The sequence below is a fragment of the Entelurus aequoreus genome, linkage group LG13 (genome assembly GCF_033978785.1).
Source record: "Entelurus aequoreus isolate RoL-2023_Sb linkage group LG13, RoL_Eaeq_v1.1, whole genome shotgun sequence".
In the NCBI taxonomy this organism is placed as follows: Eukaryota; Metazoa; Chordata; class Actinopteri; order Syngnathiformes; family Syngnathidae; genus Entelurus; species Entelurus aequoreus.
In genome coordinates, this window is record NC_084743.1 from 5,540,630 (window position 1) to 5,557,380 (window position 16,751).

General features: G+C 34.6%; 1 protein-coding gene across 3 annotated transcripts in view; it reads right to left on the reverse strand.

The window, feature by feature from the left end:
* The window catches only part of vmp1 (vacuole membrane protein 1), a 62,240-nt gene that overhangs the window by 21,017 nt on the left and 24,472 nt on the right, over window positions 1–16,751 (reverse strand). For all 3 annotated transcript variants that reach the window (XM_062068408.1, XM_062068409.1, XM_062068410.1), the window contains exons 6-7: window positions 10,938–11,105; window positions 10,625–10,756 (exon numbers count right to left, since the gene is read on the reverse strand). In XM_062068408.1, coding sequence (XP_061924392.1) covers window positions 10,625–10,756; window positions 10,938–11,105 — 300 coding nt within the window. The remainder of the gene's footprint in view (window positions 1–10,624; window positions 10,757–10,937; window positions 11,106–16,751) is intronic.

Here is a 16,751-nt window from a genome sequence, read left to right on the forward strand (position 1 = left end):
TAAAATATTAGCATGCTAACGCACGTTGACTATTGCCTTACTTGCATGACAGCACCGAGAATCACAAACCATGATTTTTCAGTTTAAATAAACGAAATTAGGAAAAAAAACTAGCATAAAATGTTATCATGCTAACGTTCTCACAAGTATGTCAACAGTTGACATGCTAACGCACATTAATAATTATCAAACTTGGTCAGCAGCAACAAGTATTACAAACCATGATTTTTCAGTTCAAACATACAAAATTAGCCAAAAAAAAGCTAGCATAAAATATTAGCATGCTAACGCATGTTGACTATTACCTTACTTGCATGACAGCACCAAGTATCACAAACCATGATTTTTCAGTTCAAACATACAAATTAGCACAAAAAAAAAGCTAGCATAAAGCTGCCAGTTTGCTTGTTTTGTTTTTTACCGCAAATCAACAACCGTAGATTTTTTAGGTGTTTTACTGTAAATGCCAAAACGGCACCACATTTTATTACAGTAAAATAAAAGTACTGTTGTTTTCACTTAGAGAAAAATGGAGTAAAAATCCACAATAAATTGCTACTTTTACATTGCACAATTTGATGGATAACTTGCTTTGAAATCATTGTTAGTAAATCGGCCGATAAATGCGTTAAAATGTAATATCCGAAATTATCGGTATCGTTTTTTTTATTATCAGTATCGTATTTTTATTTTTTTTATTTTTATTTTTTTATTAAATCCACATAAAAAACACAAGATACACTTACAATTAGTGCACCAACCCAAAAAACCTCCCTCCCCCCATTCACACTCATTCACACAAAAGGGTTGTTTCTTTCTGTTATTAATATTCTGCTTCCTACATTATATATCAATATATATCAATACAGTCTGCAAGGGATACAGTCCGTAAGCACACATGATTGTGCGTGCTGCTGCTCCACTAATAGTACTAACCTTTAACAGTTAATTTTACAAATTTTCATTCATTACTAGTTTCTATGTAACTGTTTTTATATTGTTTTACTTTCTTTTTTATTCAAGAAAATGTTTTTAATTTATTTATCTTATTTTATTTGATTCATTTTTTTAAAAAGTACCTTATCTTCACCATACCTGGTTGTCCAAATTAGGCATAATAATGTGTTAAATCCACGACTGTATATATCGGTTGATATCGGTATCAGTAATTAAAGAGTTGGACAATATCGGCATATCGGATATCGGCAAAAAGCCATTATCGGACATCCCTAATTGTTAGTATTTATTTGTATTTTAAAAAATGGTTTGAATGTTTCATCATATATTTTTGCATAATTAGACAATATTTAAGTTAACATAATTTGCGATTACATGGAGTTTGTTTTTTTCTTCTCCCAAAGTAGAAAGAAAGATAGTAACAAAAGTTACAGCACTTTATTGATAGATATCATTTCCAGGCTTTCGAGGGCCAAATAAAATGAGGTTGTTGAGTTTGACAGCCGTGCTCTAAGTGATACTACCGGTAGTTATACTATGGCTAGTGGGAAGGGACAATATTTGGATCGTGAGCTAAGAAACTTTCAGAGATTGTTATGTTATTTTGTCCGTCCCAGTAGAAAAGAAGGCATGAATTGAAGGTAATAAAGAGTCAAACAATAACAAATGAATAATAGTTGTGTGAGTGCGCCAAAGCATGTTTCTTCTTCTTCTTCTCCAGATTTTGCCACGCTCTACATTCCACATTTTTCATCCCATTCAAAGTGTTCCAACTTCAAACTGTTCAGCCTATTCGGGAATCGCGGGCTTTCCCTTGACAAGTTCCAGAAATTCCCAAATTTCCCAGAATTCCAGGTTTTCCGGGACATTTTTCCCGCTCAAAGTGAATTGACCATTTTTCAAACTTCCACCACCATTCCCACATTTTTCAACCGATTCAAACCATTCCACCTTCAACACATTCCACCATCCTGGACATTCAAAACAATTCCAGGAATTTACGTTTTTTTAGAACACGTTTTTCCACCCTTTTTTCTGGCGACTACTCCTTCCACATTTTTCAACCCACTTCAAGCGTTCCAGCGTCAAATCATTCCTCTTAATCAGGACAAAAAACTAAGTTGTTTTTTTGAGTTGGAAAAATTCCCGGTTTTCTGGAAATTCCAGGAATTCTGTAATACCATTTCTCCATTAAAAATGTTACTACTTCAACACGAACCCTTTAATCTCATTCAGAACATTCAAATGTTTTAAGCATTTTCCAAAAAATTCCCGCTTTTCCAGAAATTCCCTTTGAAAAGAATGGGACATTTTTCTAAGTTCCACAACTCCCACATTTTTTATCCGATTAAAACTGTTCCAACTTCAAAATATTCAGTCTGTTCAGGAATTATGTGCTGTCTTTCTATAATTCTAACAAATTCCCGGATTTCCTAGAATTCCCAGTTTTAAGGACATTTTCCCCATTCAAAATGAATTGTCCAATTTTTCTAACTTCCACAATTCCCTCATTTTTCAACCGGTTCAAAACATTCCACCTTCAACACATTCCACTCATCCTGGAAAACCAAACAACCATTTTTCCACGTTCAACAAATTTCCAGGAATTCCTGTTTTTTTTCTAGCCTTATTTCCAACCTTTTTTAGTGCGATGACTCCATCCATCCATCCATTTTCTACCACTTGTCCCGATTCGGGGTCTCCTTCCACATTTTTCAACCCACTTCAAGCGTTCCAGCGTCAAATCATTCCTCTTAATCAGGACAAAAAACTAACTTGTTTTTTTGAGTTGGAAAAATTCCCGGTTTTCTCGAAATTCCAGGAATTCTGTAATACCATTTCTCCATTAAAAATGTTACTACTTCAACACGAACCCTTTAATCTCATTCAGAACATTCAAATGTTTTAAGCATTTTCCAAAAAATTCCCGCTTTTCCTGAAATCCCCATTGAAAAGAATGGGACATTTTTCTAAGTTCCACAACTCCCACATTTTTTATCCGATTAAAACTGTTCCAACTTCAAAATATTCAGTCTGTTCAGGAATTATGTGCTGTTTTTCTACAATTCTAACAAATTCCCGGATTTCCTAGATTTCCCAGTTTTAAGGACATTTTCCCCATTCAAAATTAATTGTCCAATTTTTCTAACTTCCACAATTCCCTCATTTTTCAACCGGTTCAAAACATTCCACCTTCAACACATTCCACTCATCCTGGAAAACCAAACAACCATTTTTCCACGTTCAACAAATTTCCAGGAACTCCTGTTTTTTTTCTAGCCTTATTTCCAACCTTTTTTAGTGCGATGACTCCATCCATCCATCCATTTTCTACCACTTGTCCCGATTCAGGGTCTCCTTTCACATTTTTTCAACCCATTCCAAGCGTTCCACTGTCAAAACATTACTCTTAGTCAGGACAAAAAAACAAGTTGGTTTCAGAACTTGAAAAATTTCCGGTTTACCCAAAATTCCGTAATACCATTTTCCAATGAAAAAACTGTTACTCCTTCAACATTTCCTGACTGGTTTAAACAATTCCAACAGCAACCAATTCAGAACATTCATGCTCCTAATCATTTTTTTAAAAATCCCACTTTTCCCCAAAATTACCAAATTTCCAGGAAGTTCTCATTGAAATTAATGGGACGTTTTTCCAAGTTGCACAATTCCCACATTTTTCAACCAATTCAAAGCATTCCACTCATCCTGGACATTCTAACTAACACTTTCCCAACTTCCAAACCAAATTCTGGTTTTCCTGGAAATTCAAACTCTTCAACATTGAAACTATTCTTACATTCCTACTACATTCTGTCAGCATTTCACTTCCACTTCAGCATTCACACACGATTCCTTCAGGAATTGCCTCATTTAGTCTAATATGACGACGATGTAAAACCAATTTAAAAGTACTATTTTTTTTTTTTTCTAAATACAACTTATTGTATTTTTTCTACAGTGGACCATCCATCCATCAATTTTCTACCGCTTGTCCCTTATGTTAGTGGTCCCCAACCACCGGTCTGGGGACCGGTACCGGTCCGTGACGCATATGCTAGCGGGCCGCACAGCAACATTAATTGTATGAATGCTCCAAAGCATTCACACAATTATAAGGTTTTCTATACCAAAATTCATCTATTTTATTCAACTTCTTCTTCTTCTCCAGATTTTGGCGCGCTCTACCTTCCACTTTTTTCATCCCATTCAAACCATTCCAATCGCGGGCTTTCCGTTGACATATTCCCAAAATTCCCAGAATTCCAGGTTTTCCGGAACATTTTTCCCATTCAAAATGAATTTGCCATTTTTCAAACTTCCACCATTTCCACATTTTTCAACCGATTCAAACCATTCCACCTTCAACATATTCCACTCATTCTGGACATTCAAACTATCATTTATTATAGTTTTTTCAAGTTAAATTTTTTTCAGAAAACCCTTTTTTGACCCTTTTTTTCTGGCGACTACTCCTTCCACATTTTTCAACACATTTCAAATTCCAGAAATTCCTTAATCCCATTTCTCAATTAAAGATGTTACTACTTCAACATTTCTCAAATGATTTGAAAAATTCCAAGACCAACCATTTCAACTCATTCCGAAGATTCACTTTTTTTTTTTTGCATTTTCCAAAAAATTCCCTCTTTTCCCGAAATCCCCAAATTTCCATGAAATTCCCATTGAAAAGAATGGGACATTTTTCAAAGTTCCACAACTCCCACTCAAACTGTTCCAACTTCAAAATATTCAGCCTGTTCAAGAATTGTGTTCTCCCTTTCAAAAAAAATTCCCGGATTTCCAAGAATTCTCCGTTTTTAGGGACATTGTCCCCATTCCAAATGAATTATCCATTTTTCACTCTTTCACAATCCCAACATTTTTCAAGCTTTTCCAAATATTCCACCTTCAACATATTCCACTCATCCTGGACATTCAAACTAAGTCTTTCCCAAGTTCCAAACCAAATTCCGGTTTTCCTGGAAATTCAAATGCTTCAACATTCCAACTATTCTTACATTTGTACTACATTCTGTCAGCATTGGAGCATTCACATGCAATTCCTTCAGAAATTGCCTCGTCTAGTTAGTTTATAAACTACCGCATTTTGTCCGACTTAACTTTCAGATTGTAGCCAAAGGCTAATTTTTTTGCTGTTTTTATCTGCTACACGTAGAAAGCTGGTCCGTGAAAGTAATGCATGCATTAAACGGGTCGGTTGGGGAACCCTGCCTTACATGGACCATATATTTGATTTAAAAAGAGTATTTTCCTTATATATGTATAATGTTTTCATGTTTCTGAGCCTCTCCGGCAGCACATTTAACAAACAAGTTCGTTATTAATATTGGGTTAATTGAACTAATGAAAGTCAGAACATGAATATGTAAACACGGAACATCTCGGTGAGATCAGGTGATGGTGTGACAGTGTTTCCCAGGTTTCTCTGCTGCTGACTCAGCATCTGATCTCAGCAGCGTCCAGTCATGTGAACCTGGTTCCTGTCTGCCCTTCCAATTAGAGAGCCGTGAAAAGAGCGACGCAGGCGGACGGCACAAAGCCCCAGGGATGATTAAAGGGGGAGGAGAGCTCGGCGTGACTCACAGGCGCACACACAAGGATTTACTGGAAGTGTGAGGAGGGAGGGGCTTCCCTCAAGTCACATGGCACCTGGGAGCCAATGACTGGACAGTGGCTTCAAGTCCACAGGGCATTAGGAAGATCAGATAAATGCCTCACGTAACAAGGAGAATTGTTGCTGAGTGAGCAGATGACATGTTATGGAGGAAGGAGATGCCATGATCACATCCACAAAGCTAAATAATCCACACCCAAGCACGCTGATGGAGTGATGTCACACACACCTTACTTCCCTGCACACCTTCTTCAAACACAAAACCCCCAGCTGAAGATCATCAAACCTTCTTGGAAATGGTTTGAGGAATAAACCCTTGAGATGAAACATCTTGAGTCATCCAGTCCGAGGGTGTCCAAAGTGCACAGCAATTTTTTTAAAACGGCAGTTGCATTTTTTTAAATGAAAAAAAAATTAAAATACTATGACCATAAAAAGTGGAATAAAAGAGCAAACAGGTGAAATGTAAAGAGAAAAAGTTGCCATATTAACTCTAATAACTCAAAGCTGCCATGCAGACTGTTTTTTTATTTTCTTTAAAACTGTCATTGCTCAAAAAAAATGTATGAAAATTGACGGATAAAACTGAAGTTGATCTGAAGATTTAAGTGTGGAAAGTAAAAAAAACGATATATTGATATATGACTTATTTTGAACACTTATGAGTGGAGCCTGTTGGATCCCAGATCCACAAGACCTCTTCATCTGCCATTGTTCAAAATATAATAGTGTAACAAAAGCAATGTTATGAATTATTCACATATTTAAGGCTCCAATTACTTCAAATCAAATATTAAATTTTTTTAAATTTTTTAGGCGAAAATATTGCATATTTTGTGTTTATGCCATAAAAAACAAGTGTTTTTCAGGGGGAAAGGGCATAAAACACACACACACAAAAAACTATGGAAATATTTTTAGATATTGCCATGAATATTTCTACAAATTTAGGTATTAAAAGTAAAAAATATAACAAATGATGTATGACTTATATTTAACACTTTTATGAGTTTTTGGATCCCAGATCCCCAAGACCTTTGAGTCTGATGTTTTTTTCTTCAACTGCCATTGTTCAAAAAATAATAGTGTAACAAAAGCAATGTTATGAATTATTTATATATTTAAGGCTACAATTATTTTACATCAAATATAAAATTTTTTAAAAAATTTTAGGCGAAAATATTGCATATTTTGTGTTCATGCCATAAAAAACAAGTGTTTTTCAGGGGGAAAAGGGCATAAAACGCACACAAAAAAAAACTTTATGGAAATATTTTTAGATATTGCCATGAATATTTCTACATATTTAGGTGTTAAAAGTAAAAAATATAACAAATGATGTATGACTTATATTTAACACTTTTATGAGTTTTTGGATCCCAGATCCCCAAGACCTTTGAGTCTGATGTTTTTTTCTTCAACTGCCATTGTTCAAAATATAATAGTGTAACAAAAGCAATGTTATGAATTATTGATATATTTAAGGCTCCAATTACTTCACATCAAATATTAAATTTTTTAAAAAATGTAGGCGAAAATATTGCATATTTTGTAGGGATGTCCGATAATGGCTTTTTGCCGATATCCGATATTCCGATATTGTCCAACTCTTTAATTACCGATACCGATATCAACCGATACCGATATCAACCGATATATGCAGTCGTGGAATTAACACATTATTATGCCTAGTTTGGACAACCAGGTATGGTGAAGATAAGGTACTTTTTAAGAAAATTAGTAAAATAAGATAAATAAATTAAAAACATTTTATTGAATAAAAAAGAAAGTACAACAATATAAAAACAGTTACATAGAAACTAATAATGAAGGAAAATTAGTAAAATTAACTGTTAAAGGTTAGTACTATTAGTGGAGCAGCAGCACGCACAATCATGTGTGCTTACGGACTGTATTCCTTGCAGACTGTATTGATATATATTGATATATAATGTAGGAAGCAGAATATTAATAACAGAAAGAAACAACCCTTTTGTGTGAATGAGTGTAAATGGGGGAGGGAGGTTTTTTGGGTTGGTGCACTAATTGTAAGTGTATCTTGTGTTTTTTATGTGGATTTAATAAAAAAATAAAAAAATTAAAATAAAATTTTTATTTTTAAAAAAAAAAACGATACCCATAATAAAAAAAAAACGATACCGATAGTTTCCGATATTACATTTTAACGCATATATCGGCCGATAATATCGGACATCTCTAATATTTTGTGTTTATGCCATAAAAAACAAGTGTTTTTCAGGGGAAAAGGGCATAAAACGCACACAAAAAAAACTATGGAAATATTTTTAGATATTGCCATGAATACTTCCACATATTTAGGTGTTAAAAGTAAAAAAATATAAAAAATGATGTATGACTTATATTTAACACTTTTATGAGTTTTTGGATCCCAGATCCCCAAGACCTTTGAGTCTGATGTTTTTTTCTTCAACTGCCATTGTTCAAAATATAATAGTGTAACAAAAGCAATGTTATGAATTATTTATATATTTAAGGCTCCAATTACTTCACATCAAATATTTAATTTTTTTAATTTTTTTAGGTGAAAATATTGCATATTTTGTGTTTATGCCATAAAAAACAAGTGTTTTTCAGGGGGAAAAAGGCATAAAAAGCACACAAAAAAAACTTTATGGAAATATTTTTAGATATTGCCATGAATATTTCTACATATTTAGGTGTTAAAAGTAAAAAATATAACAAATGATGTATGACTTATATTTAACACTTTTATGAGTTTTTGGATCCCAGATCCCCAAGACCTTTGAGTCTGATGTTTTTTTCCTTCAACTGCCATTGTTCAAAATATAATAATGAATCAAAAGCAATGTTGTTATGAATTAAGGCTCCAATTACTGATATTCCATTTTCTAAATTGTTTTGGTGAAAATATTGCATATTTTGTGTTCATGCCATAAAAAACAAGGTTTTCTTGGGGGTAAAAAAGGGCATAAAACGCACACCAAAAAAAAAACTTTATGGAAATATTTTTAAATATTGCCATAAATATTTATAGATATTTAGGTGTTGAAAGTAAAAAATATAAAAAATAATGTATGACTTATTTTCAACACCTTAAAGGCCGAGACCCATTTGGGTCCCCAGGACCTTTAACCTTCACAAACATTTTAGGGGAGCCCTAAGGGTTAAAAAAAAATCCATATATTGTATTGATTTCATCAAAATGGCCCCAACAAAAATTTTTTTTTTTTTTTTTACATAAATAAATCATGTGTGCTTACGGACTGTATCCCTGCAGACTGTATTGATATATATTGATATATAATGTATATATTGTGTTTTTTATGTTGATTCCATAAAAAAAAAAAATATATATATATATATATATATATATATATATATATATATATATATATATATATATATATATATATATATATATATATATATATATATATATATATATATATATATATATATATATATTAATTTCTTGTGCTGCCCGGTACCAATCGGTCCGCGGACCGGTACCGGGCCGTGGCCCGGTGGTTGGGGACCACTGTGTTAGAGTGTCCGCCCTGAGATGGGTAGGTCGTGAGTTCAAACCCCGGCCGAGTCATACCAAAGACCTCCCTGCTTGGCACTCAGCATCAAGGGTTGGAATTGGGGGTTAAATCACCAAAAGTGATTCCCGGGCGTGGCTTTTGCAGCTGCTCACTGCTCCCCTCACCTCCCAGGGGGTGATCAAGGGTGATGGGTCAAATGCAGAGAATAATTTCACCACACCTAGTGTGTGTGTGTGTGACAATCATTGGTACTTTAACTTTAACTTAAAAGTAGCATGTATTTATTTTGGCAGTTTTATGCATTTTTATGCACAAAATATTAAAATTGCAAATCAAATCGGCATTTTTGAGAGAGAAATCGCAATGAGGTTTTTTTGGGTAGAATTCTACCAAACAAAACCAGTTTTCTTTTAAGTAGGATAGAGCTGTTTATCTATTTTATGGAGGAATGTAGTTCATCATAGAACTGGCTCCCAGTGGTATTAAAAAAGTATTGATTTTGAATCGATTCTGAATCAAATCTTTACCCAACAAGAATGGAATCGCGTGGTGCCCAAAGATTCACAGCCCTGTTGCATACTAATGTTGATTGACAGTCTGTTAGAGCAGTGGTCCCCAACCTTTTTGTAGCTGCGGACCGGTCAACGCTTGAAAATTTGTCCCACGGACCGGTGGGGGGTGGGGGTGGGGGTGGGGGTGTATTTCAAAAAAAAAAAAAAAATTTTTTTTTTTTTTTTTTTTTTACATAAATAAATACAATCATGTGTGCTTACGGACTATATCCCTGCAGACTGTATTGATCTATATTGATATATAATGTATATATTGTGTTTTTTATGTTGATTTCATTAAAAAAAAATAATAATAATAATTTTTAATTTCAGTGGTTGGGGACCACTGTGTTAGAGTGTCCGCCCTGAGATGGGTAGGTTGTGAGTTCAAACCCCGGCCGAGTCATACCAAAGACCTCCCTGCTTGGCACTCAGCATCAAGGGTTGGAATTGGGGGTTAAATCACCAAAAGTGATTCCCGGGCGTGGCTTTTGCAGCTGCTCACTGCTCCCCTCACCTCCCAGGGGGTGATCAAGGGTGATGGGTCAAATGCAGAGAGTAATTTCACCACACCTAGTGTATGTGTGTGTGTGACAATCATTGGTACTTTAACTTAAAAGTAGCATGTATTTATTTTGGCAGTTTTATGCATTTTTACCAATCAATCAAAGTTTACTTCTATAGCCCTAAATCACCAGTGTCTCAAAGGGCTGCACAAGCCACAACAACATCCTGGGCTCTGATCCCACATCAGGGCAAGGAAAAAACTCAACCCGATGGGATGACAATGAGAAACCTTTTATGTATAAAATATCCATCCATCCATTGTCTACTGCTTGTCCCTTTTTGGGTCCAAATCAAATTGCAATTTCGGAGAGAAAAATGGCAAGGAGGTTTTTTTCCTCCTAATGTGAGTGCGTTTGTCGGACCTGTGCGCTCTGGGCTTGCTCCAGCATCTCCTCGAACTCCTCGTAGTCTTCGTCCTCAGGGTCGGCCCCGGACTGCCGTGCTGCCCTGGCCATGAAGTAAGGCGGCAACTCTCCGATGGCAGTGCCCGCACCCTGAAACACACACACACACTTCTGGGAATTCTGAGCAGAGGTAAAGGCAAAGCTTTTAGGGGAGCGAGCACTTGAGATGTGACCTACAATAAGGTGAGCTGTGTTTCCACTAAAAGCCGCCACTAATTGCCTGCTGTTTGTTTGCTTGTTGCAGGACCAAATAAGAAGAAACTGCACTCACCCACATGCAGGCCTCCAGGCGGACCTTTGACATGATGGAGAAGAGCGAGACGCTGCCCTCCTCCCCGCCAAGTAGCGGACACACAATCTGGTCTGGGTATGGAGGTTCTGGGAAATCCGTGGAGCTGCACTCGTACGCTGCCAGTGTGACGGACGCTATGTGAGGACCCTGGGAGGACAAGAGAAACTGAACATCATACCAGCAGCACATAAGATAGTTGCACCCAACAACTTCTCCCCAACTAAGCTTTTCCTCCCGTCACTCACACTGGAGAGATTCAGCCAGTGGTTCTTAACCTTGTTGGAGGTACCGAACCCCAGCAGTTTCATATGCGCATTCACCGAACCCTTCTTTAGTGAAAAATAAAATGTTTTTTTTTTTCAAATTCAAGACAAAGTTTTAGGTTTTTGGTAACACTTTAGTATGGGGAACATATTCTAAGTAACAAAGACTTAATTTAGAGTTATTTGGACACTAGGGGAACATATTCTAAGTAACAAAGACTTAATTTAGAGTTATTTGGACACTAGGGCAACATATTCTAAGTAATAAAGACTTAATTTAGAGTTATTTGGACACTAGGGGAACATATTCTAAGTAATAAAGACTTAATTTAGAGTTATTTGGACACTAGGGGAACATATTCTAAGTAACAAAGACTTAATTTAGAGTTATTTGGACACTAGGGCAACATATTCTAAGTAACAAAGACTTAATTAAAAAAAAAGTTTTGTGATGGAGCTGGTAATGACAAAAACAAATAAATAAATTGAGGAATAATTAACGAGTTGGCAATAGACATTTTACCATACAAGGTTAGGGATTTCCCTTTCCATAATTGCATAATTTTGTCCAGCTTTCTTAGTCGATTATCATAATTTACTGAGCCTAGATCTTCCAGATTTGCTGGGACAACAACACCAAGTATGTTAACTGGTCCATCTGTCCACAAAACAGGCACTTTGCATTCCATTCGAAAGGACGTTCCCTTTAGATTTCCGATCCTTAACATTTTACATTTATCATAATTAAGCTTAAGGCAAGATTGCTGTGAAAATATGTCCAAAAGATTAAGAAAGTTCCGCAAACAATGAGGAAAAATCGTATCTTTGTGAATCAGCCTTTTCTGACATGAACTTCATGAAGAACAAACACAGAACACGCCTCACTGATGCACATCTGCAAGACTCACTCAGAGTTGCAGTGTCAAGTTACACACCAGAGTACAACACACTAGTTAACAGCATGCAATGCCAGGCTTCCCACTAACTGACAAAGAAACAGATAACAGATTTGGTGTCCAGTTCAAAGTGTGACATGATTTAAAAATTTGAGAGTTTACTTTTGTATTTTACATGAGTTATTATTTGTACAAACATGGTGCAAAGTAATTCATGATTTCTTAAAAAATGTTAGTGGCTAGCTAGTTAAAATGGGATATTGTGATTTCACAAGACTGTCTTAGAAGTGATCATTTGAAAATGTTGAATTTGAAAAATGTGCACTTAGAGAAAATATAAAAATAAAGTGTTGCATATTGATATTTATCTGTTTCTATATATATTTATTGTGAGAAATCATTAAGATGATCAGTGTTTCCACAAAGATAAATATCATTAATTATTAATAATAACAGAGTTAAAGCTAAATTGAGCAAATTGGCTATTTCTGGCAATTTATTTAAGTGTGTATCTAACTGGTAGCCCTTCGCATTAATCACTACCCAAGAAGTAGCCCTTGGTTTCAAAAAGGTTGGTGACCCCTGGGCTAGATGAATAAATGAACAGTCAATCAGCATGCTAAATCAAACTATAAGCTACATTCTTGTATGACAACAGAATGGCTAGCAGAACAGAAGGCAGAGGAAACTACACCTTTTGATTTGCTAGTTGAACTTTACACATCACAAAAAAGGTCAATTCGGATCGTTAACGTTGTTAGCATAAATTAGATGGGATTTAACGTACAGAAAATTAGCATCACGGCTAACGGAAAAATATTTTGGGTTCATTATGAGACCGTGGTGGTACATAAACCTAGCTAGCTAGAGATATTGGCCCAAGATCATTGAACAAGTACAGGAACAGCTAGCTAGCTTGAGTGGAAGTCTGCTGGAGTAGTCTACAGTCATACAGTAACAAGCAATTACACCTCTATTACACTTAGGGTTGAAATGCTACTGAATTTGCATTAAATCAGGTTGTTTTAGCTAATAATCATGCTGCAAGTTCTAGCATGTTGCATTCAATGTTTATTCCCATTAATTCCCATGGAAAGTTTCCAACTTTGAATATTCCCGGGATTTTGCAACCCTAATTTTGACCGTCATCAATCAAGCTGAGTCATTAAAATGTTGATTGCAATCCAAAAGTTGATTTTTGACAGATATGGAATCATTTGCTCTTCAAAAGTATTTCCCCCCAAAACACCATCTTATATTTTGGGTAGCCCTTAATCATCTACATGTGCATCATGTTTTTCCCTCAAGTACAGTACGCCTCAAAATATGAGCTTCATCACTTATTGGACGCAGTTTGTGCATTGAAAAACGTTTAACGGCCCGCAGCACATTTAAAAGTATTATTATAAAATACTAATATAAAAAAAGTGGAATAAAAGAGCAAACTGGTGAAATGTAAAAAAGTCCCAATATTAGTTTTTTTACCCTTTAAAACTATCATTGCTCAAAAATTCATTTAAAAAAGAATCCACGGATAAATCTGAAGTTAATCTAGAGATTTAAGCGTTGAAAGTAGAAATAATGTAGATTGATATATGATTTATTTTTAGCACTTTAATGAGTGGGGGTGTTTTGGATCCCCGAGACCTTTTTAGTCTGATGATTTTTTTTCTTAAACTGTCATTGTTCAAAAAATAATAGTGAATCAAAAGTAATGTTGCTACGAATTATTGACCTATTCAAATTTTCTGGCAAAAATATTGCATATTTTGTGTTTATGCTATAAGAAACAAACGTTTTCTTTGGAATAAAAATTAATAAAACAAAAAAACAACTATATTATGGAAACATTTTTAGATATTGTCATAAATATTCATAGATATGTACGTGTTAAAGGTATATATATATACACTATATATATATTAGGGCTGCAACTAACGATTAATTTGATAATCGATTAATCTGTCGATTATTACTTCGATTAATCGATTAGTAATCTGATAAAAGAAACAAACTACATTTCTATCCTTTCCAGCATTTTATTTTAAAAAAAAACAGCATACTGGCACCATACTTATTTTGATTAATGTTTGTCAGCTGTTTGTAAATGTTGCAGTTTATAAATAAAGATCTATTTAAAAAAATTACAAAAATTTAAAAAAATTATTTTTTATTTTTTTTAAAGCCTCTGCGCATGCGCATAACATAGATCCAACGAATCGATGACTAAATTAATCGGCAACTATTTTTATAATCGATTTTAATCGATTTAATCGATTAGTTGTTGCAGCCCTAATATATATATATATATATATATATATATATATATATATATATATATATATATATATATATATATATATATATATATATATATATATATATATATATATGTATGTGTGTGTGTGTATATATATATACAGTATATATATATATATATACACATACACATACATGAGTTAGGGGAGCTCTAAGGGTTAAGAAAAATGTATATATTGTAATTGATTTTGAAAATGAAAAATAACACAATGCCCCCCACATGCTTTTCATTTTTTTTAAAGTCAATCTCTTGATCAACTTCAGGTGTATCTGTCGCGATAAAGTGAAAACTTTTTTTTTTAACGTTTTATGTGGGTTTTTTTGTCAAAGACAACCCTATTTTTATGGCCAAAATATGCATTTTTTTCCCCAAATACAATTTCAAAGTGTAATATTTAACGTGAAGTAATTGGAGCATTAAATAGGTCAACAATTCATAACAACATTGATTTTATTTCATTACTATTTTTTGAGCAATGACTGGTTTTATTTTTTAAATCCCCCACTAAAATTTTTGGGGGATCCAAAAGGGTCCCTGTTGAAAAAAAAAGTTATACTTTAAAAAAAAAAAATGTTTTAACATCCAACACTTAAGTCTCTTAGAGCTCTATCCGTCAAGTATAATTTTTTTTGGTTTCATGCCCTTTTTCTTAAAGAAAACTTTTTTTTACATGGCAAAAACACAAAATATGCAATATTTTCCTCCAAAAATGTACAAAGTGGAATATTTAATGTGAAGTAATTGGAGCATTAAATGTTTCAATAATTCATAACATTATTATACATATATTATACTTTGTCTTATTAGAGTCCACATTTTTCTTGCTACATTTCCCCTGCTTGCTCTTTTATTCCACTTGTTTGTTTGTTTTTAAATAGTATTTTGTAAAATCTGCCGCTGACCGTTAAAAAATTGTCTGAGGGCCACAAATTTGGACTTCACATTCTGTTCAAAGTGTACAAACTCTCACTAAAATGTGGACTTTTGTCGAGGCTGGAACCCATTATTAATATTTACATTGTTTCTTACGGAGACATTCGCTTCACTGTACAAACTTTTCCACTTGCAAACCCCGTTTACGAACCAATTAAGTTGGTAAATAGAGGTGTATCTTGTTCAGGCTGGTCAATAAGACTTACAGTTGGTACACATCTCTCAGGATGATTACAGATGTTTGTTAGATTGTCGCGGTGTTACAATGGAATGTCCATTGAAAGCGACAGATCATTTTTTTAAAAAAATCTCCAAAGAAGCACCTGCAAGCACTCACGTTCACACCTGTGCAAAATGAACAGTCCTCCCATTCAGACTGTGAGAAGGGCATTTGTCTTCCACACTTGTGCTTGGACCACATGGAAAGTAAGGGACTGGCAGCGGCTGAGTCACAACAGTTGTACATGTCATCATTAATGGTCGTATTGTTAGGCCTCAATAAGAACACCTGGAGCTACGCCACAGAGACTCCTTTATACCTCCTACAGGTGTGATGACGGCGACCTGTACACTCAAACTCATTATTCACAGCACAAAGACATCTTCTCACATGTGCTCTGCAACATCTGCTGGCAAGTCAGCACATTTTCAAGCTAAATATTTTCTCACAATAAGATCAGCGAGTCAAAAGCACCGTTAACTATGGAGGCCATTGTGACTAATAAAGACTTGTATTTGTTACCTTCTTGAATAATAATGCCTCCCTCTTTAGGACCAGCCTTTCTAGATATATAAAGATTTGTATTTACAACATTAATAATATATACATACTATGCACATATAAAAACGCTTGTTGTGAAAAATGAGCTGGAATTTCACAAGAAAAAAGTCACAATTTCACAAGAAAAACTTAAAATTGTGGCAGTGTTATAATAAAAGTCGTCATTTTACCCAACGCCGGTCAAACTTTTACAAGAAAAACTGAACATTTGTGCAATGTTATGATAAAAGTTGGATTTCAACTCAATAACAGTCGCAATTTTGCAAGAAAAGCTTGACATTTTGGCAATTTTACGAAAAGAGTCGTAACTTTACTCGACAAAAGTCACAATTTTATAAGAAAACTTCAAAATGTTGGCAATATTATAATACCGTAATTTCCGGACTATAAGCCGCTACTTTTTCCCCCTCGTTCTGGTCCCTGCGGCTTATACAAGGGTGCGGCTTATTTACGGCCTGTTCTTCTCCGACACCGACGAAGAGGATTTCGGTGGTTTTAGTACGCAGGAGGAAGACGATGACACAATGATTATTATTATTAGGCTGGTTATTTTGATAACGTACAGGCGAGCACTTTGTATTACTTTGCACCGTCGTATTA